Below are 26,901 nucleotides of genomic sequence, written 5' to 3'. Positions count from 1 at the left end.
GTTGCATATACAGATACACCATTTAATATTTATTATAGACATTTTATATACATTACTTTTCAACAGTTGCGTTTTGCTATGTGGTACAATCTTTAAAATCTGCTGAGTCGTAGTAAATCAAAAACCTTACAAAACTCATCAAAACTCTTCAAACTGATCAGATCTTTTGGAAGACTAGAAAAAATACTTTATTGTCTTAATCATGCATTACACAAACCAAAGGTCTTTTGTTACACCATAAACTGCACTGTTTCTTTAAAAATCCTTTAACAAAGGATTGGGACAGAAGAACCAAATATTTAGAAGTGTTTTTAAAATCCCTTAACTTTTGACCATGCTTCCAACTGCCAGCCAGCATGAAGTCAATGCAAACCCCACTAGCAACCAGGTCAGAAAGTGTATGTTTAAAAAAAAACATTAATATTCATCTATAGGTTTGCTTGTTATTGGATTATGAGCCCCAATTGGTTTGCAGCCCAATCTACTAGTTACCATCGAGCTTTGCTCTGAACAAAAAACAAGACTATCCACAAACTGAAAATAAATAAGCCAATAGCGTTCAGATCCTGTGATAATTCAACTCAATAACAGTAAGGTGTACAAAACATCATGTGACAGGACACTGCAGTTTATCTGTAGATTCCTAAAAGCTCTCAGAGCACCACATACGTATTTCTACTAGTGTACAGTCTCAATTTTATGTGATAAAACAAGATTAAAGCAATGTCACGTAGCAGTATGCGATATCGTGGCACTCATCCCAAGTTTCCAGAGACACAAGAGCAGTCATGAAAGAGAACCGGGTAAAATGGAGGGCTTGAGAGGGATTATAGCCCCTTTCCTTTAAAAAAAGTGATTTTCAGCGGTTTTACGACAGTCTTTATTTATATAAAATTGATTATAAAAACTATACTTTTTTACACAAACATGGAACAAACTCTAAAGGTATGAGGCTGACTGAGTTGAAGTGTTTAACTGTATTGGTTTTCACGCTACATTAGGGTGGGGAAGGCGACTGGATAAGGGTGTGGTTTATGGCTCGCCGGGGTGGGCGGGGCTCCTTTCCGCCAGCCCAGGTAATGGTCAATGACAACCTACTGATGAACATGAGAACCACTTCATGGTCACTGAAACATACCTACAGGACAAAAAACCAGTCGAAAGGCTACAAACACTGGTCTCACTCCAGCTCTGACTTAAAGTAAATTACAGTTAATTTTTCTTTTCTGAGGAACATTTTTTTAAACTGATCGAGCGCTCCACACTGGCTTCACAAAAACAGCACTTCCCCTCATGGCACCTGGTATCGGTGTGTGTGTAGCGTGAGTTTGACAGCAGAGGTGGTGGTGGAGGAAGCCACGTCGTTGTAGTGTGTGAAATGCTACTCTTGTTACACAAGGCAGTAAAACCGTCCGTTTCTTGCTCTCGGTCTTAAAAGTATGAACTGATTCAGGTGCGGTCGAGGGCTTTTTATACAAACACTTTGGCCAGGGCATCGGCTCCAGCACTTCCTATATAAGCCTTGGATGGATGGAAGGCAACGTCATATATGGCCTCGTCCGACTTTTTCCTGTGAGCTGTAACTTCCTGTACACAAGTCTTACTGTCCAGGTTCCAAAGGCGGATGGAACTGTCGTGACCTGATGGATGATGAAGAAAAGGTTTTTTATCCTGAGCTTTATTTTTAAGGTGTATTTATAGGTGAAACTATTCATGAAAACATGTATACAAGAACTCTGTACACATTTCTTTATAAATAAAATTTTGTACGCATTAAAACAAAACTTTGCATTAAAATTGTCAATTGTTTTATTGTTTTACTCAGCTGGGAAAGCCTGTTTATAAATCATATATGTGTAAATAATACTTACTTCCTGACATCAAGTAGATACCATTTGGATCTATAGCCAGACTAGTCACAGCATCCAAGTGAGCCACCATTGCATGAATGGCTTTACCTGCACAGAGAGATGGACAGAAGGTGATGAGTAATCCCTGGCATTAAATATATATAAAAAAATCGAAACAAAGAGAAACATGCATTAGAACTAGTGGTGGGCCGTTAACGGCGTTAACGCAGTGAGACTTTTATCGCGCGATAAAAAAAATGTCGCCGTTAATCTATTCTCAAAGTTGGGTTGGGAGCTGGGTCTATACTACGCAAGCTATGATGACTTTCACCTTGATATTTTAGCGCGGATGTATACCAGCTTAACTGAACTGTACAGGGCGAGAACGAGATTTTTCAACTCGCGTGATTCGTGTCATTCGCGGAAGCAGAAGCCGCCTCATCATCTCATAACCAGGGCTTCATTCGCGCGATTCGCGCAGCAAGTAGGTCTATTGGCTCTTTGCATTAACATATAAATCACTCGCGCTTGACGTGCCATTCGCATTTGGTCTGAACACAACATAACGTTACTGTGAAATTACCGCATCAAACGTGACGTGCTAACATGGATGCAGCTATGAAGCCGCCGGGTTTGCTTCAGGGAATATTAATTTTAAAAAAGCTTCCCAATGGAAACATCGACAAGACTAAGGTTGTTTGCACCTTGTGCAATGCGGAATTGGTTTAAAAAAACACTTTCTCTCAACAGGTAGTGGTCTAGCTTTAGTTGAAACCAGTAACTTTGTATTGAGATCTAATGTATTATGGCTCCTGTATGACATATCGCTTGTTGCTCCCTCACTCTTTGTAAATCGCTCTGGATAAAAGCATCTGCTAAATGACTAAATGTAAATGTACTGTAGGAGCTCTTCCAGTCAAGTACCACCTAAACGAAAGCATCCCTTAGCTAATGCGGAAGTAAACACAAGTTCATCTTATTGAACATAATTTAATTTTCATCACCAATTATCATAGTAGAACAGCTTTCTCAAGCAGTTTGTGATGCATTTTGGAAACAGGAGATGAGCCCCTGGTCTAATGCGCCACCTGGCTTGAGAAACCCGTTCTCAAAGACTTACTTTTAGTCATTATTTGGGTAGCACACATATTCTGAATGCCTTCGGCAGAATTCAAATGAGCCATTTTAATCTAGATTAATCTAGATTAATTCCAAGATTAAAAAAATTAATCTATGCCCACCACTAATTAGAACGCATTAATATTAATATATATATATATATATATATATATAAAAAATACAATCCCTTAATTTGTTTTCTTTACTACACAAACAAATTGTGCTGACATATTATGTAATGAAAAATGTTTAATAGCAAAAGGCTGTTTTCCTTCTGAAACCTTGCATCTCTTATTATGCCATAAATCATTATTAGTCACCCTTTATGTTTCTCATTGGGTTTTGCAAATATCTAACCAATACATAAGTATTAAAAAGTAGGGATCCATGATAAATTATCTCCCATATCGGTCGATAAATGGTTGTTTTTAAGGTTATCGGTAGATAATAAAATTTAGGCCGATATATTATGGCCGATATATTATGGCCGATAAATCATAAATCATTTCCTCTGGTTAAACTTCTTCAGCTGCATGCTGTTCACAGTTAAAATACAGTACAGTCTAGATACAATATTTATGTAAATTATAGGAAAAAAAGCATATAGATTGAATCAGACTGCTGTCTGAATGCTTTCTGTCTTGAGCCCTGTTAGATGTGGCAATTAAGATTTTTTTTCTGGGTTGCTCAGGAAGAACACCTGTAAATTGCTTATTAAATAAAAAAAACAGGAAAGTTTGAAGGTTAAAGAATCGTTAACTATTATAAAGTAGGCTTGGTACATGATTTTAAGGGGAAAATGAGAACTAATGGTTACCTTGCAGTGGACAACTTTTTGCCTTTTGCTACTGTCTAATATTAATATTTAAATATTGTATATCAACCAATATATTGGTTATCGGCTTCCAATATTTAATAACTATTGGTAATCGACCAAAACTCGGCATCCCTATTAAAAAGTAGTTTTCAAATTTGACAACACGGTATGTAATCATTAATAAAAGTAGAGTGTTTTTTTCCATTTCCTGAAAAACAACAAATTTGGACATAAAAGGTTTCTGAAGGACAGCTACGATATTTATGATGGACATTTATATAGACTGAAACACCAACAACAACACAACACTCACCTGATTTATTATCAAAGAATTTGATGTGTCTGTCCTCATGAGCTGTGACTGTGATTGGCAGGGTTGGGTGGGAGACTACTTGATTTATATGATTCCCACAAGGAATAGCTGCAACAAACCAGAGGAATACATAAACAAAACATATCACCAATCCAACTCTGAAGAACTACATTATCTACAAAGAAAAGCTTTGATTCTTAACACTGAGATGTAGAAATGAAGTTACCGCTCTCTCCCTGTGCGGAGAACACCACAATGGGCTGAGATGTCTCCAGATCATAAATGACAGCGTCTCCCGTGTTGAAGGATGCCACCATATGAGCTGGATCACACCCGTTGAAGTCAATGGATGTGGGCATACCATGATCTGAAATAAAGAAATTATACATGTGAACAAGTAAACCGACATATAAATACATTGCTAAATGCCACATAAAAACAAGGTTAACACAAATATTGATCAATTAACTTCTTTTAAATAATCAGTCATTATAAAATGATATTACGTGATATTACTAAATAGCAGTAACCAATGATTAGAATGACCTAATGCTTTTACAAACTTCCTTCTTTTACAAGCCTGGAAATCCCCAAATGAATGGAACCCTCCTCTAACCTCTATCTGAGTTAAACGTCTTCAGACACGGTGACTTCTCCTCAGGGTTCCACAATTTGATCGTCCCATCAGCTGAACAGGAGAGCAGCCGGTTTTTGATTCCACTGTAAGCAAGCCCCCACACCGCATCACTGTGACCCAACAATGTACCAGCCAACACGCTGGGATCTGAGCGAAACAAGGGACTTTTCTTAGTCGAATATATAGACTTGCGAAACAAGTCTCTGCAGTGCCAAACATAGTGCTATGCTTGTGTGATTTTCTCCTCTTCTTACCATATGTATCGTAAGGGTCTACGTTTGAGCTGGGGATGTTCCACCACTGTATTGTTGAATCGATTCCACCGCTGAAACACTGCTCGCCATTTGAGGTCAGAGCCAATGAGAGAACAGGCCCACTACGGAAAGCAGAAAACAACTTTAGAAGTTTAAAATCTGCCATTGACACATTAACTGATAAAGAGACACAAAATATCTCTCGACATTTCAGCCATTTTAGAAATGTTTGAATGTCACGGTCACACAAGAATTTGAAAATGCAAAATGGTTACATTTGTGTAACCAAACTCGGCCTTTGGAAAGCAGTGAAATACGAATTTTGATTTTGAATGGAAGTCAATAGCTTGAAAAATGTTGCATTAGATGAAGATAACAAAATATATCACCAGGCAAAATTTATTTTTAAGAAATATAACCCATGCAAAGAAGAACATCTGTTAGGTTTAAAAATAAATATTTTGAAATATCTAAAAACTCATGCTTCATTTGTATGGAGATTCCACTTGGCTTGCTATCCAATGCAAAAGAGATTCATGAATTATTAAGTGTGGCTTAAGTGTCTAAATAGTTTTCATGCACATATGTACAGTATATATAAGTGTACATAAAGAAGAATACAGCCTCTTTCAAGGCAACAGAAATTTCCTGCTTGGTCAGTCATAAGTGCTGACAGTAAAGTAAAACATCCCAGAGCAAATGGTAAAATGGTACCATATCATATGTGCTCACAAAAATGGGACTGAGATCTGAGGGTTAAAGTTATGTGTCCTCCTTATAACCACTGATTTAAAAAACCTCTCGAACAACAAGCCATGCTCGTTGGGAGTTTCTGGAACTGGCTTTAAATAACTGTGACATCACCACACGCTTTTTGCTGTTGTGCTCACTGCACACTGGAACAGAGAACATTGGGAACACGTTCTGTAGAATGATGAATAACATGTCACATTCTGATGGATGATGTGAGCAAAGAAGGTGCGAGAACCTTTTTTGAGCACATAATACCAATAATCTGCCTGTTTGATGAAGCCTTTCGGCAATACTTTCGTTGCATGATCCTTAAACCACACAAAAAAAACCCCAAGATAAAGCTGATGAAATCAATACTCACACATGCCCTCTAAAGGTGTATATAGGCTCCACATCAAAAGAGGCACTTCTGCAATGACAGATAAAACATGACGTTTAGTCGTGTTTGTTAAACAAAATCTGTACGAAACAACATGTTAAATCATTTTCCGAATACGAGTATGCCATACCTGTAGATCAAAACCACTAATGCTCTATTCCCAGAATGCAAAACCATCCCTTACCTTTTGGCAGGAACCGTCTTCTGGAGGTTCCAGAGTTTAAGGGTGTGGTCTTCCGAGACGGTGACCAGTACCGGTTCCACAGGATGGAAGGCCAGGGACCGGACTCCATCGAAGTGGCTTCGCAGGGTATATTTGGGATTCCATGTCTTTCTGAATGCGTCCTTATTGGCTGGCAGCTAAAAGTAGAGGTAGGGGAACACCAATGTATAGGTATTTCAACAACTGTGACATAAAACCTGGAAATCGCAGGTGGCATGATTCTTTTCTAAAATATTTTACAAGATGTACACCGTTTAAACTGTATTAAAGGTCCAGTCAGTGAAATCTAGCGGCAAGGTTGTAAACTGCATCCAGCCACTCACTCCACCCCTCCCGTTTTAAACACTACGACGGCTGACAGAACATAGCGAATAACATGCAAGGAGAACCCCGGTGTATGTAGATAGAAATAGCTAAATAGCTTACTAATAGCTGTGTAAGCTCTTTATATACTTCTGAAGACATAGTAATGTACATTATATTGCATTTCCGTCAATAGATGCTCCAAAAAAATGACACACTGGACCTTTAAAGAGACAGTTCAACCACAATGAAAATTCTGTCATCATTTACGTACCCTCTTGTCATTTTAAAGCTGTATGACTTCATTTCGTCTGCAGAACACAAACGAAGATAATCTGAAGAATGTTGGTAACCGAACAATGAAGGTACACATTCAATTCGATTGTCCAGACAAAAAAACTACGTAAGTCAATGGTTGACCAATGTTGTTACCAACATTCTTCAAAATATCTTCTTTCGTGTTCTTCAGAAGAAAGAAAGCCATACAGGTTTGAAATGACCGTAGATGATGAACTATAATACATCTTTATTATAAATGGTATCTCTACCATTTATGTCAATGTTCTCTTCATTAAAACCAATTAAACAAGATGGCATGCTTACATCATAGCTGTATTCAGCCTCGTCATTGGACACGGTCAGATCGGCGAGATCTCCCAGGCCTAGCACACTTTCCAACATGTCATCAGAGCCCATGATAAAGGACTTGCCCCCACCAGGCGTGAATGGCAAAGGCTCAGCTAAGAATAGAAAAGCATAGAGAGGGGTACTGTAAACAAGGTGCCACTATGAAGTGGAATCCAGAGCTCTCTGATTGGTTAAGCAAGATCTCAAGCTCTTTTACAAACGCTCTTTTACAAACACATACACTTGCACTTGAACCCCATTACACAGCTCATAGGGTTGATGCTAAATAAATACTCCTTAGGAAAGAAACAAACAGGTAATATGTTCATACTTTCATGAGTTCTAATAATGTAATTACAAGCGAATCATTGTCATAAGATGATATTGCACTCTAATAATAATATATACAGCCGTGGAAAAAAATAAGAGATCATTTCAAAGACTGTTTTCTGATTTTAAGGTAAAATTATCATTTTTGTTTCATTCTGTGAACTACTAACAAAATTTATACCAAATTTCAAATAAATATATTGTTTCTATTTGCAGAAAATGAAAACAAGAGAAACAAAATAACAGAAAAGATGCTCTGTATTTTTTCAGACATCAAATACTGCAAAGAAAACAGGTTCATATTAACTTTTAAGAAATAAAACAGTTATATTTCTACATGGCTAAGTTAAAAAAATATGTTTATGTGATAACCTGGATGTTTATCACAGTATTTGTGTCTTGTCATGCTGTTAGTATTTCACATTGCTGTTGGATGACGTTATGTCACTCCTGAGGTTTGATTTTGTTGAAATTCAACAGACACTTGACTGGAATGGCCACAATACATCTAGAAATTCAGATTTTAAAGAAAAATTTGGAATGGTCCCTCGACTTTTTCCGCGACTGTACATGCTTATATCCACAATCCCCTATATAAATTTGATCGACATCTTCACATATACCTAATTTGACAATGTATGGTTCTTTCAAAATACACGTCCTTTTAAGGTCTAATTGACATAATCCTTAATTTCAGAATTGGGACAGAGCAGCCAGAGGAGTGTAAGAGCTAAAGACAGTAGAAGTGTGGGTGTGTGGTGGGCTGATGTGTGTGACCCAGCTGGCTCTGGATCAGGGTAAGAGAATCTCCTGCGCTGGAGGACACAAGAATGCTGATGCGACAACTGGCCTAACTGACACTCAACTGCAGGGTCAGCGTGCAGCCCGGCACAAATGAAGAACACACGAGCAAAAGTTAAAGGAACAGCACGCCTCAACATTTTGGAATATTTTATTGGAGACTGCTGCTTTTTGTTTTTTTTGAACCACCTGCATTCAATTCATTAAAGAAAGAAAATGATTTATGTTCCTTTAACTAATACTTAAATTCTAACCCTTCTTTCAACCCTCCACCTGTCCCACCTCATAAAACTCACAAGTCTGTTTATTTTCTCAAAAGATGTGCCGTATTTTTACTCATAATTGATTGTAAAGCTATTTTGAAATTACTAGAGAGTATTTTACCCCACTCTGTGCCATCTCCTGAACTCCGGGCCTCCCCGGCCCCTTCTCCATCCTCGGCGTTCACCAGGAAGTCAAACTCCTTCAGTGCCTCTTCTGTGTCCGTGTCATCTGGCAGATCTGATGCCAAACCTTCATTTCCAACCTGATAGAAAAGCAGTTATGCTTTTACGGTCATCTCTACTTACACTATGCTATGTTTCCATGATGTCCGTGTTTATATAATACCAATATAATTATTATTCATCATAATATTATCAATATCCTTCGCCACTTAAATCAACACTCACCTTAATTTTATGCTTTCTTATTCTGAGCGTATCACTTCTGTCCGGCACATCCTCCATTATATCGCCCTCCTCATCTTCCTCTTCATCGCTATCATCTGCATTTTCTAAAAAATTAAATGTCTCCAGAACCTCTGGATTCCTGTTAAATCAAAGGTTTTGATCACTAAGTTAAGCAGAAATTCTCTTTAAACAAGAAAGGTATGATAACTATGATACCAGGCCTTAGTCAGGACAGAAATTATTTCATTTTCAAGGAATAATGAGTCAGGAAATCTGTACCTTTTCATATCTTGTCCCTTTCTTTTGGCTGGAGACTCTCCTCCATTAAGAATCTGCTCTAGGTTCTTGGTTTCCACTGAACCATTCTGCTCAGAGCCAGACAGCCCCAGTAATGACCTTACTCTCTGCGACCGAACGTCCAATATTGTGTCTGTATAGCCTACTTCCTGAAGATATCTGAATGGAACACAGACGCATAAAGAGAACTACATATGAAGCTCTAACAATCAGGGGTTAGAAGTCATAATATGATGTTACATGAACTTCCTTAACCGGCAGACTGAGACTTACTGGCAGAAAAACATACTGACTTATGGCCACAGGCCAACTTACTGTCTGAGGAGTTGCCTGCCCTGTTTCCATGTTAACTGACTGTTTTGAGGTATGGCCGACACCTCTGTATCTTTGGTATCTTCTGAAAAGAAACACATGATTAAATATCAAATAAAACCCATGCAGCCAAAACACAGGTACACAAATATGTGAATTATTTTTACCTGATTCAAAGCTGGGCATTTTCACTTCACCTTGATTTAGTTCTGTCCCATATTTTAATTTATGGTATTTTGCTCTGGTAATGGGTGAGAGACTTTTTGTTATTTTTTCTCAAAAAATTTAAAATATATATATAAACACATTAAATATTTTAGAAATAATTTAATGTATAATATTAATGAAATAATGATATTATATTATGAGAAAGCAAAAAGTAGACAGAATAAAACAAGTACAAACCTTTCTTGCTTTAATGCGTATTCTAACATTTTTATTCTTCTAACAAGGTCATTCTTTAAGTTTTCTTGACCTTTTCTTTCTCCTTGAAGGAATGCTATTCGGGCCTGTAAGACAAAAAAATACATAAGGTCTGATTTGCTGCAAAATGAAGTATTTACTTCGATCATCATTCTTATTGCAGAGAGGTAATGTTGAACAGACAATAATTGGATGTTCAAGTGATTTCGTAAGCAAGACGACAGCGTTTCTTTACAATCAATCAATGCTTATTAATAAATCAAAGCCATTTCTATACTGACAATGATGGCTGTGCTGACTCGGGCAAATGGAAGTTAATCCAAAGGAAAGCAATATCCTCTACATATTTATACACAATAGAAGAAATGGGCTACATGGCACATAAATATCTTAAAGATGAGGTAACAAGCTATTTAATGCATTCGGGCTTCTTTACAACGGGTGTAGGAAAAATTAGATTCTTAGATGCATCGGCATCTAAAAGCAGGGTATTAAATACACTGTGCGGCAGCATGCGAATAGATTCTCATGCTTAACATTGTCATCTTGTTTAAAAACTAGTTTGGCGTATGGCACAGTATTTCTGTGCTCGATAGAGCTCATACAGGTAGGGCTTTGACGGTAAGGTTTTGTTTCTCACCGTGGTGAAGATACAAAAAATCATAACAGCAAATTATTATTAATATTATTTAACAATTAATAAAGCTACTCTTATAAAAACAAAAAACAAAAGCAACATAAACATAAAATGGGAATATATGGCTAGCCTATAGTACAAGTGTTCGGCTCTTGTACAACTACTTGGTTGCTTTAGTGAATCGTTTTGTTATTTTTTGGTCTTCATGTTTCGTGCGAGGAAAACAACCATGTTCACTTTGTTTGGTTTCGCCGAGGCTCTTAACTAGGGATGTGCCCAAATGTTCAAATATTGGATCTGCAATAACTATTCGAAAGTTAAAAATGCTTTTCGAATATTCTTTTTTTTCAAAAGATTAAAAATGCATCCCCACAGGGTTAAGTTAGCTCTACAGAAGACCATAGAGTTGTCACGTCTTATTTAACGCTTCTTCACTTCATCTGTAATGATTTTTTAATATGCAGAAAATTTAAAAAACCATTTGTGTTCCTTAATCTTTGTTCATACAGATCGCAAGTTATTTTAAGTTTACCGGATGCCTGGATCGTTTGTTATGCTCAGCTCACTCATATCACCATATTAAAATGTTTCAAAACTGGTGAGCCACAGAATTCGTTTACCTTACTTGCATAAGGTATACAAATACCAACATAATATTAAATGACTAACAATGATCCATTTATTAACATTTGTTCTTTTGTAAATGTATTTGTTCATAAAAAATATAAATGCTAATTTCAACAATTTGAAACATGAAAATGTACATTTCACTGCAAATAATGTTTATGAATTTGGCCTTAGCATATAAGACTGGTACCTTTCCATACCTAGAAGCCTGAATTTTCCTTCAAAGAAGCTAACAGGTTACAGCCTTTTAATTAAATTTGCATGGATGCTTTTCTTCTTTGTTTTCAAACGAGCTGTGAATCCCGAGTTACCTTAGTTAAAATAAATACCTTATTTATTGATACTAATGCAAAGCTAAACAAGACATATCCTGTCCTTGAACGACAAAGAAAACATTATTTATTACAGACTCTCAATTCACATTTTGTGCCCAAATAGTAGACACATCATTTGGCTTCAACACTAGATTTGTGGCCATTTTTTTAATAATGTTATAAACTGACTTACTTTAGGTTACTCGAAACTCAGGGCAATGTAAAACACATCCGTGCCGGTATGAACTAAACCTGCTCATCCTTTTTTTCCGGGGATCCAAATTACTGTAACCTCTCTACTTCTAACGGCGCAGGAAAAAAAACACTCAACTGCGACAAATCAACATTACGTATATATTTCTGTGCGCTACAATACAAAAAGCGTGCGGTGATGACATCAGCATACTGCTGTAATGCGGTTATCGCCACAGCCCTACGTACAGATTTCAGAAATTACTTTTCAAACATTGATTTTCATTTCGTAACAAGGGTTCTTTGTCCCTTATTGGGCAATTCTCCCTGAAAAGTACACCCGCTCCTCCAACGTGAGCAAAGAGCACGCCAACGTGTCAACCAGCAGCGAGAGAAAGAGCACACCCACGCATCAACTGAGCGAGCGTGAGAAAAAGAGCACTGGCATCAATGCGATGAAACTAAAGACTCTTCGAAGATACGGAGTATGCAGTACTACTCTATAGGTACTCAATTTTAATATGAGATTGGCAGAAGCTGCATGTGTTACCCCATCTTTAAAACTGTGTTCAGATTAAAGTTTGACTTCTAAACGGGACTGACAGCAGATTCATGAAACTAGCAGCCTTCTTATACTTTTGCATAAATTTAATGCATTACAGTTTGGATATGATTATTTAAAATATGTTCATATTTTTGCATTGTTTTAACATATTTTTACAGTTAAGTCAATAGTGATTATTTCTGTAACTTGAGCTATTTTACCTTGCGTTTTATTTCAGTATAAATTTAGCAAACTATCAGTTATCAGCTGATACTGCCAAACATAGCTAAATAAAATCCAATATCGGTTGACTTCTACTTCCGATAGTTGTAAATCTGTCCATTTTATAATGGATCACAGTTGAAACATGTATACAGGGAAGCAACACAAAGCCGCCCGCAGGCACCGGCCCAGAGGAACAGAGCTCTCCAGAGCAGGTTAACATTAGCAAATGAGAGCAGCTGTGCAACTTGACCCTCTTAAAGGCCAGTGAGTGAATGAGAGGAGGCAAGGGGCGGGGTTATTTATAGACAACCCAAACCCTCAACCTTTCTTCCTCTAGAGAAAAGCTCCTGCAGGTTCAAATAACCCGATCTATTTAGTAGGTAAACTGAAAGAGGACTTCCTGTGGGGTTTTCGTAGAAAAAGGGGAGGTGATATGGGCTTGCGGAACAACCTTAGACTTGTCCTTTACATTCTTTTGATGCAATATTTTCCTACTTGTTGTTAGGATGACAGAAAAGAACATTGTGGGGGGGGTTGTTAATAAAACGGTATGTATATGCGTATGCATGTGGGAGTCCATAAATTCATCGCAAATGACACACTTGCTCCTGTGAAATTTGACTAGAATACATGACACGACAGACGACAACCCATTGATTGAGTCAACACTACTGGTACATCATGTACTTGAACTGTTAAACTCCAACACACACAAACAACATCACTTGACACGCACTGAACGTGTTTTCTGAAACATAAGTAAGAGCTTCTGTAACATGACAGCAAATGGTACATAAAACTGCAAAGCAGAATATATATATATAAACCCCTTCACAACATCCAGACAATTAAGGAACAATCTCAAAGAGGTAAATATGCCAATGAATAAACAATAAAGAGAAGGCAGGGACAACTACAGAGGGTTCACAAATAAGTGCAAGAGCTTTAAGAATAGGATTGGTAAATTACACTTCTAAAATAGCTGAACAAGCTCTAAAATAGAGCTGTCACGACTAGGAAATTTGGCTAATTGGTTAATTGTCTAATAAATCATGGTTATTATAAGGTTAAGTGTCCATTTTATGACTTTGGCATTTAATTCTCATATTTTTTTTATTCATGAAATCATTTTTAAAGTGTTGTGATTACTTAACTTTTGCAAGATGTCCCTGGCAGTAAATATAAATACACTTAATACATATTTAGCTCATGTAAGGGGTCATATTAGAACCGGACCACATGTCTGTAGTGGCTACAAAAAAGACAATAACTTTCAAATCCTGGAGAATAGCATCCTTCACTTCCCTGTATAAATTTGGAATTGCTGTTTCGGAAATGTATGTTTTTCCTGGCAGTTCATACTGCTTGTCGAAGTTTTGCTGTTTTTTCCACTGTATTTCCTTTTTCATTATATTGCGTTACACTGTCAGTAAAGGAGCGCCATCTGATGCGGTCTCGTTTAAACTTAGTTGTTCCTTCAAAAGCCTGCGTTATAGGCAATTGACGAGAAGTATGCGCGGACGAGGATGTTTTCACCAGTTCGGCAAATTCAGTGGGGTGATGTGACTTCCGGTGAGTCCGTAAGTTTGTGGTGTTAAGAGTGTTTTGCGGCTGTCTCTCTCTTACACAAACGACGTATCAATATCTTGCGGTTGTCCACTTTAGTCTGATTCGAAACCAAAATATTACCAGATCGGTGCCGTCGTATTCGGCTTTGAAACTAGATCCATTTTAAATGCGGATACTGTACCACTCAGAGTCAGATGACACCTGTAACCAAAATCAGACGACAGAGCGATGGATGTAGGGCACGACAGCTCCCCCTCTCGTCCACGCATGTAGTAAGCTCCGTGTAGTGTGTTTAACTGTCACTTGGATTTAAAATCAAAGAAGCGTTTATAATTCAGCAACACATTTTCGAGAAAGAGCAAACAGCCTATAGCAGCTCTTTAATGTAGATGTACTGTATTGTGATTTTGTCCGATGATGCGTTTATAAATCAGGATTTTAGGTCCTAAGTAAAAATTGGGCTTAATGCTAACACGAGGCGATCACGACACAAATATGCTAATTAGTTTGTAACATCACCAGCACCACAACACTGAGAGGTCCTAGAATATCATGATATGACCAGACAACACCTTCAGTAAAATAGTGTTCAGGCAGTGTGTTTCCATTTCCATGGATGGCTTCCTAAAGCACTGGGTTTTTTTGGGGGAGATGTAACAGAAGACAGAAGCATCTGGATTAATTCTTCAGTTGTCTGGATGTTGTGAAGGGGTTTTTCTTTATCATTGAGAGGATAATGTCCTCATCCACCACTTTTATCTTAAATAAACGTCCAGGATTTTTTTGTTGCTGAGCTTAGCATGGAGTTGTTTTTTCTCAGAATGTACCAAATTGTTCATTTGGCCACTCTTAAAGTTCCCCGGGTCTTTTTGATGATTTGTTACGTTTTTGAAATCTAGTTATGGTCCGTTTCACTTGCATGGAGATCTTCCTGAACCCAATAATGTGGGCACCACAAGTAGAATCAACTCCAGAACTTTAACATGCTTAATTTATGAAGAAATGATTTAAGAAAAAGCCCATACCTGTGTATAAAATAGCTTTTGATTCAACTGTCCAGTTACTTTTTATTTTAAAGGGGGGAGCTACATATAAAAGAACAGTAATTGCTTAACCCTTCAGAGTGCGCACTTTATGACAATGTAAACTGAACAACTGTAACTCAAATAAATTTTGTTACACAGCTAAAATAAATCTTTCACTTTATATAACTTGAGATTTAAAAACGACTGTCTTTTGTTGGTGTGGATAATGATTTGGTGCGTATCTAAAAATATCTCACGTATGCCCAAATCAGAAACTGGGAAACTTATGTTTCAGCATTAACTTTTGAACACATAGGGTATGCTAGCTAACTTTGTTAGTAATAAAACTAGCAGTTAACTATCGGCCAGAAACTAAACAAAGGAAACTGTTTGTCATCTTTTTTTTAGTTCTCTCACAAGTGCATTATAAAGAGATATTTTTTGTCATTGTTAAAAATCAAGCAAACCAAGTGTGCTTCCTAGGGCTGGGCGACGTGTTTAATTTTTTAATCGATAATCGACTTTAAAATCATCGCGATATCCGATAATATCGGGTGTGTTTGACTTAATGCAAATGTTGTGCAGACGATCAATCTGCGGATACGGACCGGGAAGGAATTTGTTCCGAACCCACCAAGTGCCAAACAAAACAGATGGTTTATCTATGCGCTTGTTTGTGCGTGTGGCGCTCCTGTGTGTGTGTGTTTGTGCATGCATACCTTTTATGCAGTAGAAAAATGTTGCAGGTCTTGTGAAATGTCATCCTACCCATCAGATTATCCTACCAGGCATGTGCACATCAATGTTAAGTCATTTTTTTTGCGCCATTAAATCATTCTACCCGTTTATTTTATACTGCTACAGGAATATGATCATTCTACATATTTAATACCTATAGTACAATTTGATTTGGTTCTGCGCTGTAAATTAATCCTACATGTTTCATTTATGCTGGTCTGGGTCTTTACACTGTAAATTTATTTCATACATTTAATTTATTTTAATGTCAATACCTGACAGGGTATTTAGCATTGTGAAATCATCCTACTGGTTTATTTTGTTGATATGGCTTTGATTATATTAAGTTTTGGTCTACGGTAGAAAATCTACTGTACTCAGCAAATAAAACAGAGGTTGTTTTGGTACGTTTTGTTTAAAATATATTTGTTCTAAACCATTTAAGCAAAGAAATGCTGCGTTTATGCGTTCGTTTGTTTTCGTAAATTTTAGTTTATTTTATGTTTATGGTTATTTGTTGGCAGGCTCATTCGGCTTGTAACTGATATTATAGTTTTTTATTTTTGCTAATAAATTATTTAAATGCACAGGCACCCTCCTTGCGTTTTTCCAACACATGATAATTATAACTTTTTCCAGTGTTGCTGCTGCTCATTTATGTCCGTTTAATCGCTTTATTTATATTTTAAAACACTTTATTACTATGTTTTAGCATTTCTCTGTAGTATGGAGGTGTATTTTGAAGTGTACATATTTTCTCAGCCGGTAAACTTAGACTATTCTTTCCCTTGTATATATGATACATATAAACATTAACCTTCAAGCTAAAGCCTACATTGAATGATAATGTTATAACGCGTATTCTCCATTATTATCAATTATCTTCTGGTTTCTGTCTGTTGTTATTAACGTCGGGATACTTGCAAGACACATCGCCCAGCCCTAGTGCTACCTTGCATTGGTAATCCGATCAGGGGGATCTTTCTGCCTCCACCCAAGCTCCAGCCTAAACCTTGCATCTATATCGGCCTAAATGTTATTATCGATACAGAAAAGGACGATAATTTATCGTGCATCCCTAGTAAATATATAAATGAGACTCATGCTTAATTAAGAAAAATACATTGAAACAATGAGACTAACCTTGTTGATCAATATTATAATCATAAGTTTTCTGTCAGTAAAGGAATTACAGACGCAACAAACTAATACTTTTCACATTTGCCCACGAGACTGTGTTGTCATGGTTTCTATGGCAGTAAACGCGGAAACCGAGGGTAATGCTTGAAAGGTGTTATTGGGGAGAAGCACTGTCTGGAGAAATGTAACGACTTCCATGAATCATGTGAGGCACCTCAGCCAATCATGTAACAGCCTCTAGTCTGCTTTCCAGCATTTCGCTATTTTTGACAAAAGGTTGCAGGCTTACCATCTAGTGTCTTTGGTAATGCGGATATGATGCCATTAACAGCCGACTGCCAGAGACGGCCCCATGTCACTGGTTAAAATGACAATTTTCTCACGATTTACAAATAGTTGGAAATATTTGAGATATTGTAAGTACTCAAATGAACAAAAGATATAACACTAGCCTAGTAGTTTTTGGGTCACACTAAAAAATACACCAACATAACATGTTTATATTAGGGGTATCAAGCAATTAATCGCATCCAGAATAAAAGTTGGTGTTGACACACGTATACGTCTGTATACTGTGCATATTAATTTCGCTCTTTAAAACACATATAAGTATACAAATATGTATACATATTTAGGAAATATTTACACATTTATTTATATTTACCAATAATTTTCATTATTTATAAATGCTTATTAATTTTTACATTTCATATTTTCCTTAAATATATGCATGTATTTCTTTCCTGTAGCTCAGTGGTAAGAGCATTGCGTTAACAACGCAAGGTTGTGGGTTCGAGCCCAGGGGATTGCAAATGCCTATGTAAAATGTATAGAATAATGCAATGTAAGTTGCTTTGGATAAAAGCGTCTGCCAAATGCAAATGTACACAGCCATAAAGTAAACACAAACTTTCATTCTGGAAGTGATAATTGCGCTTAATCGTTTGACAGCCCTAGTATATATTTGAAAAATATATAAAAATCAAGAAATCTTTATAGATAATTTAAATTATATATAAATGTATACATGCAAAAAATTTCCCTAAATATATGTATATATATATAGATTAGTAGTTAGTACGTACATGTTTATAAATACAAAATGTATATGCACAGTGCACAGACATATATTATGTAACACAAAGTTTTATTCTGGATGTGATTTACCGCAACTAATCATTTAACATCCCTTAGAATTGTACACCTCAAATTATAGACAGGTTTCAGAATGAAAAAAAATCCTTTTTCAAAAATGCTGTTAAATTAAAAGCCCACTTAGCCCAAAAATGAAAATGAATATAAACATTACATAAACCCAACAAATCATTATGAATTCATTCCTAGCGAAATTCAACTCTTTAATATGAAGCCTGACAGCTGTGGCTACTCTGAACTGTTGTCATGTGGAAAAGATCTAAGTGAAGACTTTTATTTTGTCTCATGGTTTAAAAAACAGCATACAGAATTGGAATGACATGAAAGTGAATAAACAGCAACAGAGTTTTCATTTCAGGGTGAACTATTCCTTTAAGAGTTCATCAGAGTGAAGAGAAGGCAAGTGTGGTTGGGTGGTCAGAGCCATTACGTTTTCAGTTGGAGCTCTCATAGAGACAGCTGTCTTTGCTTGTCTTCAAACCATGGACATTTTGTAAAGAGATGGCACACTGAGACACTCTGCTCAAGAGTGCATCGTGTCTACAGCCAGAAAAGTACTGGAGAAAAATCTTAAATCCTACACTGATAAAAAACAGACCACTATGTCATCTTGGGTAACATTTATTACTCATCATGAGGTGATGATATTCTTGAGAGAAGAAGTACATGCGTCTACGATCCACCCCAGCATTTATAGTTCTGGAATCGATGTGTGAGGTCACTCCAGTGATACGCCTCACAGGCTGCCCGAGGGAAACTCGGTGAGATCACTGGCCTAAACTACAGCCTTACAAAGGAGCAAAGCTGTGGCACGCCGGGCAAGAATAGCCCTTACCGACGCATGACACATTCCCCCGTACAGTCGTCAGATAACAGCTCACGGCACGAAAATATGTGGGTTAGAGAGAGAGGAATGGGAATGGCATGTTTGAAGCAATAATGATCAAATAATTTTGATATGAGAGGATTATATCAAACTAAACATGCTAGTTGTTAGGCTGCTTGAGATTTTTAACGTTATGAAGATGTTGTCATTGAACATGCCATTATATAACATCTACGGGTAACACTTTATAATAATGTGTATTTAAAATGATAGTTCACACAAAAATGTAATCATTTACACACACTCTTGTCATTTCAAACCTCTTTGACATTCTTTCTTTCACAGAACGTAGAAGGAGATATTTTCAAGAATGTTGCTAACTGGCACCCATTCACGTGCATTGGTTTTTTTTGTCTATAAAGCTGAATGGGTGCTGGGGCTATATATAATCTCTTTTATGTTCTGCAGAAGACAGAAAGTCGCATAGGTTTGAAATGACAAGAGGGTGAGCAAATGATGAAGAAATTTCATTTATGGGTGAACTGTCCCTTTAACATTAGTTTATGCATTAGCTAACATGAACAAACAACATTTCTACAACAACTATTCATCTTCAAAATTAAAAGTTGTAACGTTACCATGAGTTAATGCACAGTAAATTAACAAACAGTTATCTATTCTATCTTACATTAACAAAGAAAAAAAAAAGTCCATGCATTTACTGATGTTAGCAAATACAACATTAAACCGTAAAGTGGTACAGGAACACGTAACATAATCGTTCAATTGATGCATGCATTGCCTCCAGGTAAATTATTAAAACCTCTTCCCTAGTTACTTTAAGAGGTTCAACGTAAACATTTGAAGTAATTTTCCGAGTACCTGCTTACTGAAGATGACTTATTTTAATAAATTATAAACAGAACAAAACTGCAGCATTGGCTCAACCAATGGCATGAGCCTGAGGAGACACAATCTGACTGAACAACCAATGGCAGATGGGGAAATCCTCTAAAAACATATTTCATTCTATGTACTAAACAGATGTAACACATAACAGATGAATACATTTCAACCTGTCAAGCAAGTTTTAACATATACATTTAATTCAATTTACACAAAATCTCAAGAAAGCAGCGGTACTAGTTGACTAGTGTGTGAATCTGTGTTAGTTTATAATCAAACTACCAAACAATAGTAAGAATTCCCTCTTTATCATTACAGAGATCCAAAAATAATGAATATCATTATAAACCAGTATATGACTCTTTCCCTTCATATAAACACAAAAGAAGAGATTTTGAGAAATGCCTCAGTAGTTTTGCGTGTCATACATAGTAAGTTGTTGTTTGGTTACCAGCATTCTTCAATATATCTTATTTTGTGTTCTGCAAAACAAAGTCATACAGGTTTGGAATGACACAAGGGTGAGTAATTGATGAAAATTGGGTGAACTATCCCTTTAAGGCTTAATCACAGGGACTGAACGGTCAGAACATAAGTTTAAGGCTATATAGTTCAAGGGAGGCAAATTCCCACTCGCTTTTTCAATCTTGCTTCCTCTTTTAGTTAATCAAGGTCCTTTTTAGGCAAACTTGCAACCTTTGACTAAATTATCCCCCAAAAATCATGATGCTTATCGCAATTCACAGCAGTCCAGCAAAAATGTATACAAGAACGCTTAGCCTCTTTGCTGACACTGCAACTGTAAAATCTGATGCACAACATACAGTACATATAATAATAAATGAGTGAATCAAAGTTGCGTAGCTAGAACTGCAGTTTTTCCAAATATCTTCATTGTAACACAACGCGTCTGGTAGAAGTATTGTTAATTTACATTTCAACTACAATACAGTCACCAAACTGTGGCTCATACCATACACGTTTTCTGACTCTACGGAGATATCTTTAAACATTTCCAACACACCTAGTGCACTTCTGTTTTTAATTTTAAGTAAAAGTTCTCAAGTTCTATAGACTCAAGAGTGCTATAACAAACAACAATACAGCTTGGAGCTATCAGATGTATACTTTTGTTTATCTCTGCAATGTGATATGTGCATTAAGACTTGAATATTAATGACATGACTCGGCATTAGTACGGCACTAAGCCATTAGTTATACACCTTACTCATTTCGGCTGGTTATGAGTTAACATCGATAATTCAACGACTTCTGGACTAACCTGACTTAGACCTACATTTTTATTTGAGTGTTTAAAGCAGTGTTAAGTGCAGGCAGGTAATGCTAAAGAATACTGGTCTATAAAAACACAGCCCTGCTTGTATCAGCAGACTGTGAAGACAGCTATTACACATATGGTCGGGAACAGCTGGCTGCTCACAGCCCTGAGCAAGACTCTGATGCTCGGTGGAAATCTCTGTCACCTACCCGATTTAAAGAGCGGCAGAACAGCATTTCAGCTGTGCGGACTGAACGCAGACCCTAAAAATACTCTGGGCGCTGTGGGAGAAAAACAGCTGAATGAAGGGACCTTATGGGTTTAATTTTAGCATGTGAAGCAAAATGCCTATATCAACCAAACTCACAGGCACGTTCAAACTCATTAAACTTAAACAACATTAAAGAGTATTTAAGAAGCTAAACTGCATTCTGGTTGAGCTAAACTGAATGATAAACAAACCGCAATGATGTTAGGGGATGTCTCCGTGTTAGGGGCTTTATCTATAAGTGAACACGTGTCAGAAAAATCGGTTAAAAAACAATGTTTTCATAAATTTGCTTTTGTTCCTGGTTTCTACATACAGTAACTGTTTTACAACCATTTAATGTTATGCTTAAGGTAGTAGTTTACCCAAATATGAGCCATGTGTAAAATGAAACAGCATTTTCTTGGATTACTCCGCCAAGAATCACAATTCTGTCTACATTTATATACCCTCACGCAAGTCAAAACATGTTTATGACTCTTTCTTCTGTAGAAAACACAAAAGAAGATATTTTGAGAGATGTCTCAGGGTTTTGTGTCCATACAATGGACGTCAATGGGGCCTATTGTTATTTGGTTACCAACATTCTTCATAATATCTTCTTCTAAATTCCGCTTATTCTGAATAAAGAAGCCAAACAGGTTTGGAATGACATGAGGGCGAGTGAAGGATGAAATCATTTTCATTTTTGAGTGAACCATCTCTTTAACATACAATTATTTGTTACGATTATTAATTGTTGCAATTATTTTATTCATATATAAATATTAAATTTTGTATTCGAGTGAATGACTCCTTTAACATTAATAAAAAACACAGAAAACATTTATGCTGATGGCTACAGAGAGTCAATGAGTCATGACTCTGAAGATGGTGCTACAATGACCTACAAACCCTGAGCTAACCCACATAACCCAAATCAGCTCTGTTCCTGATGTGACTGTTTAGGACATCACTCCTAGCAGCGTTGCCTAGACGGACTGGCAAACTGACAAGAAGAGTTTCACATCAACTTGGGCAAGAAACTGTCATAAAGCAGCAATAAACTACAACACTACAACCATTGAACTAACATTAGCCCCATCTCCCACAAACACACAGATACCAATATAAATGTACGTACAGCACTAATAATGGGCCCAAACTAGCGCTTATCTTTTTACGTTCAGTTACAATGCAGTAGCTGAACATCTGAACCATGGAATGCGGAGCAGATAAACAAGACCAAACCCTTTTCTGAGAAAACCTGGATTGGTATGAATGTGGGAGAGCACAAGCTGACTGCTTTGAATAATGACAGTGCCTATTAGGTTTAAAGTGGGAGTCACTTTTACACGCATGTCCCTGGACAAGTTTGAACACGGGTGGTAAAACTACTTGATTCCTCCTAAGGGAAGAGTCACAGTGTTTACATAACGCAACCTCATGCCACAGGCCTTCTAGATCCTTTCCTCGTTCACTAAAGATGGAGAGATTTAACACTCATGAGAACATTGAAGTAAAAGGCCCTACATTATTACTGCACTTAAATTCGCAGCTGTCAAAATCAACTAGTGTCAAAACTAACAACCCAAAACGTCACGGTGCTCAATTATAAGGACACACATACTGATAAAAAGCTACATTTTGAATGCAATGCTAAATGCATACATGTAGAACAGAAGAAAACATGCCTTTAGTGTCAAGAGAGGGCAATTTACAGCTTCTTGTTTGTTACACCACAGCCAGGCAAAAATGAGACCAAATGTTGGTTGTTTTCGTATTATTTTATATCTCTCAATCCCTGAGATTGTGTGTTGTAGTCACTCAGGAAAAACGTATAGTCTCCCATTCCACAACACTGTACAAGAACTGAAGTCCTAATGGTCAAGCATTAAGATAACCGTACAACGTGGTAAAATACCCAGACTAGAGTCAAATAAATATATTTCTATTTTTTCTAGAAACAATGTCAGAAATAAAAATAAGCGCAAAACTAAAGCAACGGCATTATAACGTTAGCTTCGAAACTAGCTAACAGCTTCGCAGTTAACGAAAAAGCTCGACCAGCTTAACGTTACATTCATAAATTGTGCTTACAAGACAATCGTCACTTCTGTGTGTTGTGTACTTGATGTCACAAAATATCAAAAATGTAAATACTGTACATTACAGTGGGATGTTAAAGCGAGTGTGCTAATAGGCTGAATAGATACAAGAAGAGACCCATCCGGACGCCATATTGACCACAGCAAAATGGCAGAACAAGAGAATAGTTGACAAAGTCTGCTGGCTCTCATTGACAGATGCTTTCTCATGGCACGATAAACACTAAACAACAACACATCAACAACTATCAAATCCGGTTCTGTGTCCGTGGGTAAGATCATACTGAATCCATCGTTCCCGCTGTCGGTGAATATCGTTGGTGAATCGATGTCATGTTAGCTTAGCTTAGCCCATCCAGACATGCTAAACCAATGTACGGTACGTTACAAGGGCCCCGTCGCGTACATTGAAGACATCTTATTTCATTGTAAATGTAATTTTCTAGTTAGTTTAGTGTGGACGATGGCAATAAAGAAAGAAAAATGTAGAGAAAGCGTTCATGTTAACTTAGTCGCGTCGCTAGCAGTGCGGGACGGGGCGGACAGGAAGCTCACAGGATCTTTGGTATTTATTAGCAAATCAAGGACTGTGCTTAAAAAGCGCTGTTTAGATAAATACAATAAACTTGTTTGCGATTATTGCATCGACATGTGGTATCAGACATGGGTTTCTGCAGATCTAACGTGACGGGTCTGTACCTGAAGTTCGGCCCTTTCGACTTCCCAATGCGCTCTCTCCATCTCGAAACGGGCCCATTCGTGCTGGATGTAGTGTAAAATCCCCGGGATAGTGTACTGCTGGGGCCTTGGCATCTCGTCTTGCTGTTGTTGGACCATCGGTGCCCCTCCAGAGCTGCCCATTTGGGGATTCATGCTGTTGTTGCCCTGTTGCGGTGCGGGCTGCTGCTGCTGTCTCTGGGCGGCCATTCCTCCTCCTCCGCCGGGCTGTTCATCCATATTTAAAAATAGGAAAGTCCTGCTAGAAGTCACCGATTGTTTCCCCTCAACCCTCCCTTATTCACCGTTCGCGTAGCGATACGATGTCGCCCTGCCCCCCACGAAGAAGGCTGGCACCTGAGCGGGGTGGTACGGTGTTTTGGCTTTCGTGTCAGCGCACGGATTTGCCGGCCGCCATTAGTTCGATCCCTAGATGTGAGTCTCCTAACTGCGGGGGCGAGTGAGGGAGGACTGGCGCGCACTGCATGATGGGACGCGTTCACCCAACCCTGCCTCATCCGAATACAGGACCGAAGGGAAGACACAGGGAATGCGTGCGTGTGTGGCGAATAAATCGGAGATTATTTCTTAAAATGACTTTAGTATAAATTAATTCAGACAGAAATGTATGTAGACATGTAGGAATAAAAAAAAAATTGTCCTAAAAAGGGCATAATACAAATTTGGGCTTGAATTTAGTTCTATATTTACATAAACATAGTTTACATTTTATTTGTAGATTCATATATATATACATGCATTTATTTATTTGTATACATTTATCTATGTATGTATTACTTCCTTTTTTTTCGTCCTCTACAGTTTCTGAACTTGATAATATAATATTCAGGCATTAAAAAGCAGTATTTATACTGTATATACAGAATAAATAATTTATAATTATATACAAAACAATGACAGTTAAAAGTCCTGAAACCTAAACTGTGATGTCTTGAAATTTGCTTCTGTAAAATTAAAACACCAAACCCGTAGCAATTTTATTCATTCATTTATTTTGTTTTGCAACATTAAATTTGGATTTTATGGTAGCGTTTTAAATTGTGGTAACTATGGTATTTTTGTGGAAACTACAAAGGAAATGCATAAATTCAGGCATAAAAATAACTTATTTGAAGTTATTTACGATCGATTATCGTTACTTACTGTTACAGTTGCAACCTAATGACTTGAGTATTTTTCTTTTCAGTGGAGAACATTCATCTGGTTCACTATGATCAAGTTCCTTCTGATGGTCAATAAACAGGGCCAGACGCGCCTGTCTAAGTATTATGAACCAGTAGACATTGGAAAGAGAGCAGCTCTGGAAGCTGATGTGGTCAGGGGATGTCTCTCCCGGAGGAAGGAAGAGGTAATTTTCCAATTGGCTTTCAGTTTAATGGTTAACCACACAACTTTATTGCACTAGTCTGGTATATGGGGTGTGATATAGTCTAAACAAGATTGATAGCTTAATGGTTATACATGTATTGTTGATCCCACTGGGAATTTAGTGGTACATATAGCAACATCAAACAAGTCTATATTACTATTCATTTGTATTTCTCTTCTTTTTGTTTCCACAGTGTTCATTTGTGGAGTATAAAGACTACAAGCTGGTATATCGTCAGTATGCAGCTCTTTTTATTGTTGTTGGGATCACTGAAAATGAGGTTAGATATTCATGTTTCTGGTAACGACTGATAAATTGTTTTGTGATTATTTAGGTGTCAATACAAGTATTTGGTTCAAATGCTAAAATTTGATTAAAACACTTCTGTTCCTATTACACAGAACGAACTCTCAATTTATGAGCTCATGCACAACTTTGTTGAAGTGTTAGACAAGTACTTCAGTCGTGTGGTGAGTATTGGCAGGGTTAGATGAGAAATATATAATCAGGTATTTTTACATAAAATTTACTGATGTTATCTTTACCCTTCTCTCGACAGAGTGAACTGGACGTATCCTTTACAAGAGGAATGATATATTAGGCATTAAACAAACTTGTTTGTTATTTATCAGTTTTATTTACAACAAAGTTTGTTTGTGTTGTCATAGGAATTGTGGCATGAGTTTATACAATCATTAGCGTTTAATTCCTTAACGTTAACTCAGATAATGTTTCATTTAGATAAAGTGCATATTATACTTGATGAAATGATCCTGAATGGACACGTTGTGGAGACAAATAGGAACCGTATACTGGCACCGCTTCTCGCCCTGCATAAGATGGGTGAAAGCTGATAAAATGACATTTCTTAATTGTTCAGCAAGATAAATTCACACTAAACTAAACCAATTATTTGCATTATTCCATAAAATTGTTTTTAACATTGATATCCTGTAAGAAATGCATTGAATAAATCTTCCTCTTAAAAGTATTCACCGAAAAATAAAAATATCATCCTCATGTTGTTTAAAAACGGGACATGATTCAAACACAATAAAGCCAATGGGGGTCGGTGTTTTGGTAACCAAAATTCTTCAAAATATCTTTTGTGTAAAAGTCAAACAGGTTTGCAATGACACGAGGGTAAACAGAT

General features: G+C 37.1%; 2 protein-coding genes across 3 annotated transcripts; one reads left to right on the top strand and one right to left on the bottom strand.

Moving 5' to 3' along the window:
• Position 1: 1 nt before the first annotated feature.
• On the bottom strand, positions 2–24,873 carry strn3 (striatin, calmodulin binding protein 3). 2 transcript variants are annotated; one of them, XM_056768073.1, is made up of 16 exons: positions 24,341–24,873; positions 10,092–10,195; positions 9,854–9,927; positions 9,690–9,768; positions 9,357–9,533; positions 9,078–9,216; positions 8,791–8,932; positions 7,252–7,388; positions 6,307–6,482; positions 6,105–6,152; positions 4,991–5,112; positions 4,716–4,883; positions 4,326–4,466; positions 4,100–4,207; positions 1,872–1,958; positions 2–1,640 (listed from the first exon to the last, which is right to left on the bottom strand). In XM_056768073.1, exons 1-16 carry the CDS (start codon positions 24,596–24,598, stop codon positions 1,471–1,473), a joined length of 2,130 nt encoding a protein of 709 aa, XP_056624051.1. In that variant the 5' UTR covers positions 24,599–24,873; the 3' UTR covers positions 2–1,470. The 2 variants fall into 2 exon arrangements, with proteins under 2 accessions (XP_056624051.1, XP_056624050.1); XM_056768072.1 differs by having other exon boundaries at positions 9,690–9,771; positions 24,341–24,872.
• Positions 23,723–26,768, top strand: ap4s1 (adaptor related protein complex 4 subunit sigma 1). Its single transcript, XM_056768075.1, has 6 exons — positions 23,723–23,913; positions 25,566–25,727; positions 25,942–26,028; positions 26,150–26,218; positions 26,308–26,319; positions 26,474–26,768. Exons 2-6 carry the CDS (start codon positions 25,590–25,592, stop codon positions 26,600–26,602), a joined length of 435 nt encoding a protein of 144 aa, XP_056624053.1. The 5' UTR covers positions 23,723–23,913; positions 25,566–25,589; the 3' UTR covers positions 26,603–26,768.
• The last annotated feature ends 133 nt before the right edge of the window (positions 26,769–26,901 follow it).

The sequence above is a fragment of the Triplophysa dalaica genome, chromosome 15 (genome assembly GCF_015846415.1).
Source record: "Triplophysa dalaica isolate WHDGS20190420 chromosome 15, ASM1584641v1, whole genome shotgun sequence".
NCBI classification, from domain to species: Eukaryota; Metazoa; Chordata; class Actinopteri; order Cypriniformes; family Nemacheilidae; genus Triplophysa; species Triplophysa dalaica.
Note: the sequence above shows the minus strand (reverse complement) of the source record. Positions and strands in the feature narration are given on the sequence as shown.

Excerpts from the sequence above, each read along its gene's own strand:
- strn3 (XM_056768072.1), bottom strand. The coding sequence starts at position 24,598 with ATGGATGAACAGCCCGGCGGAGGAGGAGGAATGGCCGCCCAGAGACAG. Across the intron at positions 6,483-7,251 it reads AGGCTGAATACAGCTATGAT|CTGCCAGCCAATAAGGACGC; the intron begins GTAAGCATGCCA and ends CTCTACTTTTAG. Across the intron at positions 4,208-4,325 it reads CTCCGCACAGGGAGAGAGCG|CTATTCCTTGTGGGAATCAT; the intron begins GTAACTTCATTT and ends GGTTTGTTGCAG.
- ap4s1 (XM_056768075.1), top strand. The coding sequence starts at position 25,590 with ATGATCAAGTTCCTTCTGATGGTCAATAAACAGGGCCAGACGCGCCTG. Across the intron at positions 25,728-25,941 it reads TCTCCCGGAGGAAGGAAGAG|TGTTCATTTGTGGAGTATAA; the intron begins GTAATTTTCCAA and ends TTGTTTCCACAG. Across the intron at positions 26,029-26,149 it reads TTGGGATCACTGAAAATGAG|AACGAACTCTCAATTTATGA; the intron begins GTTAGATATTCA and ends CCTATTACACAG.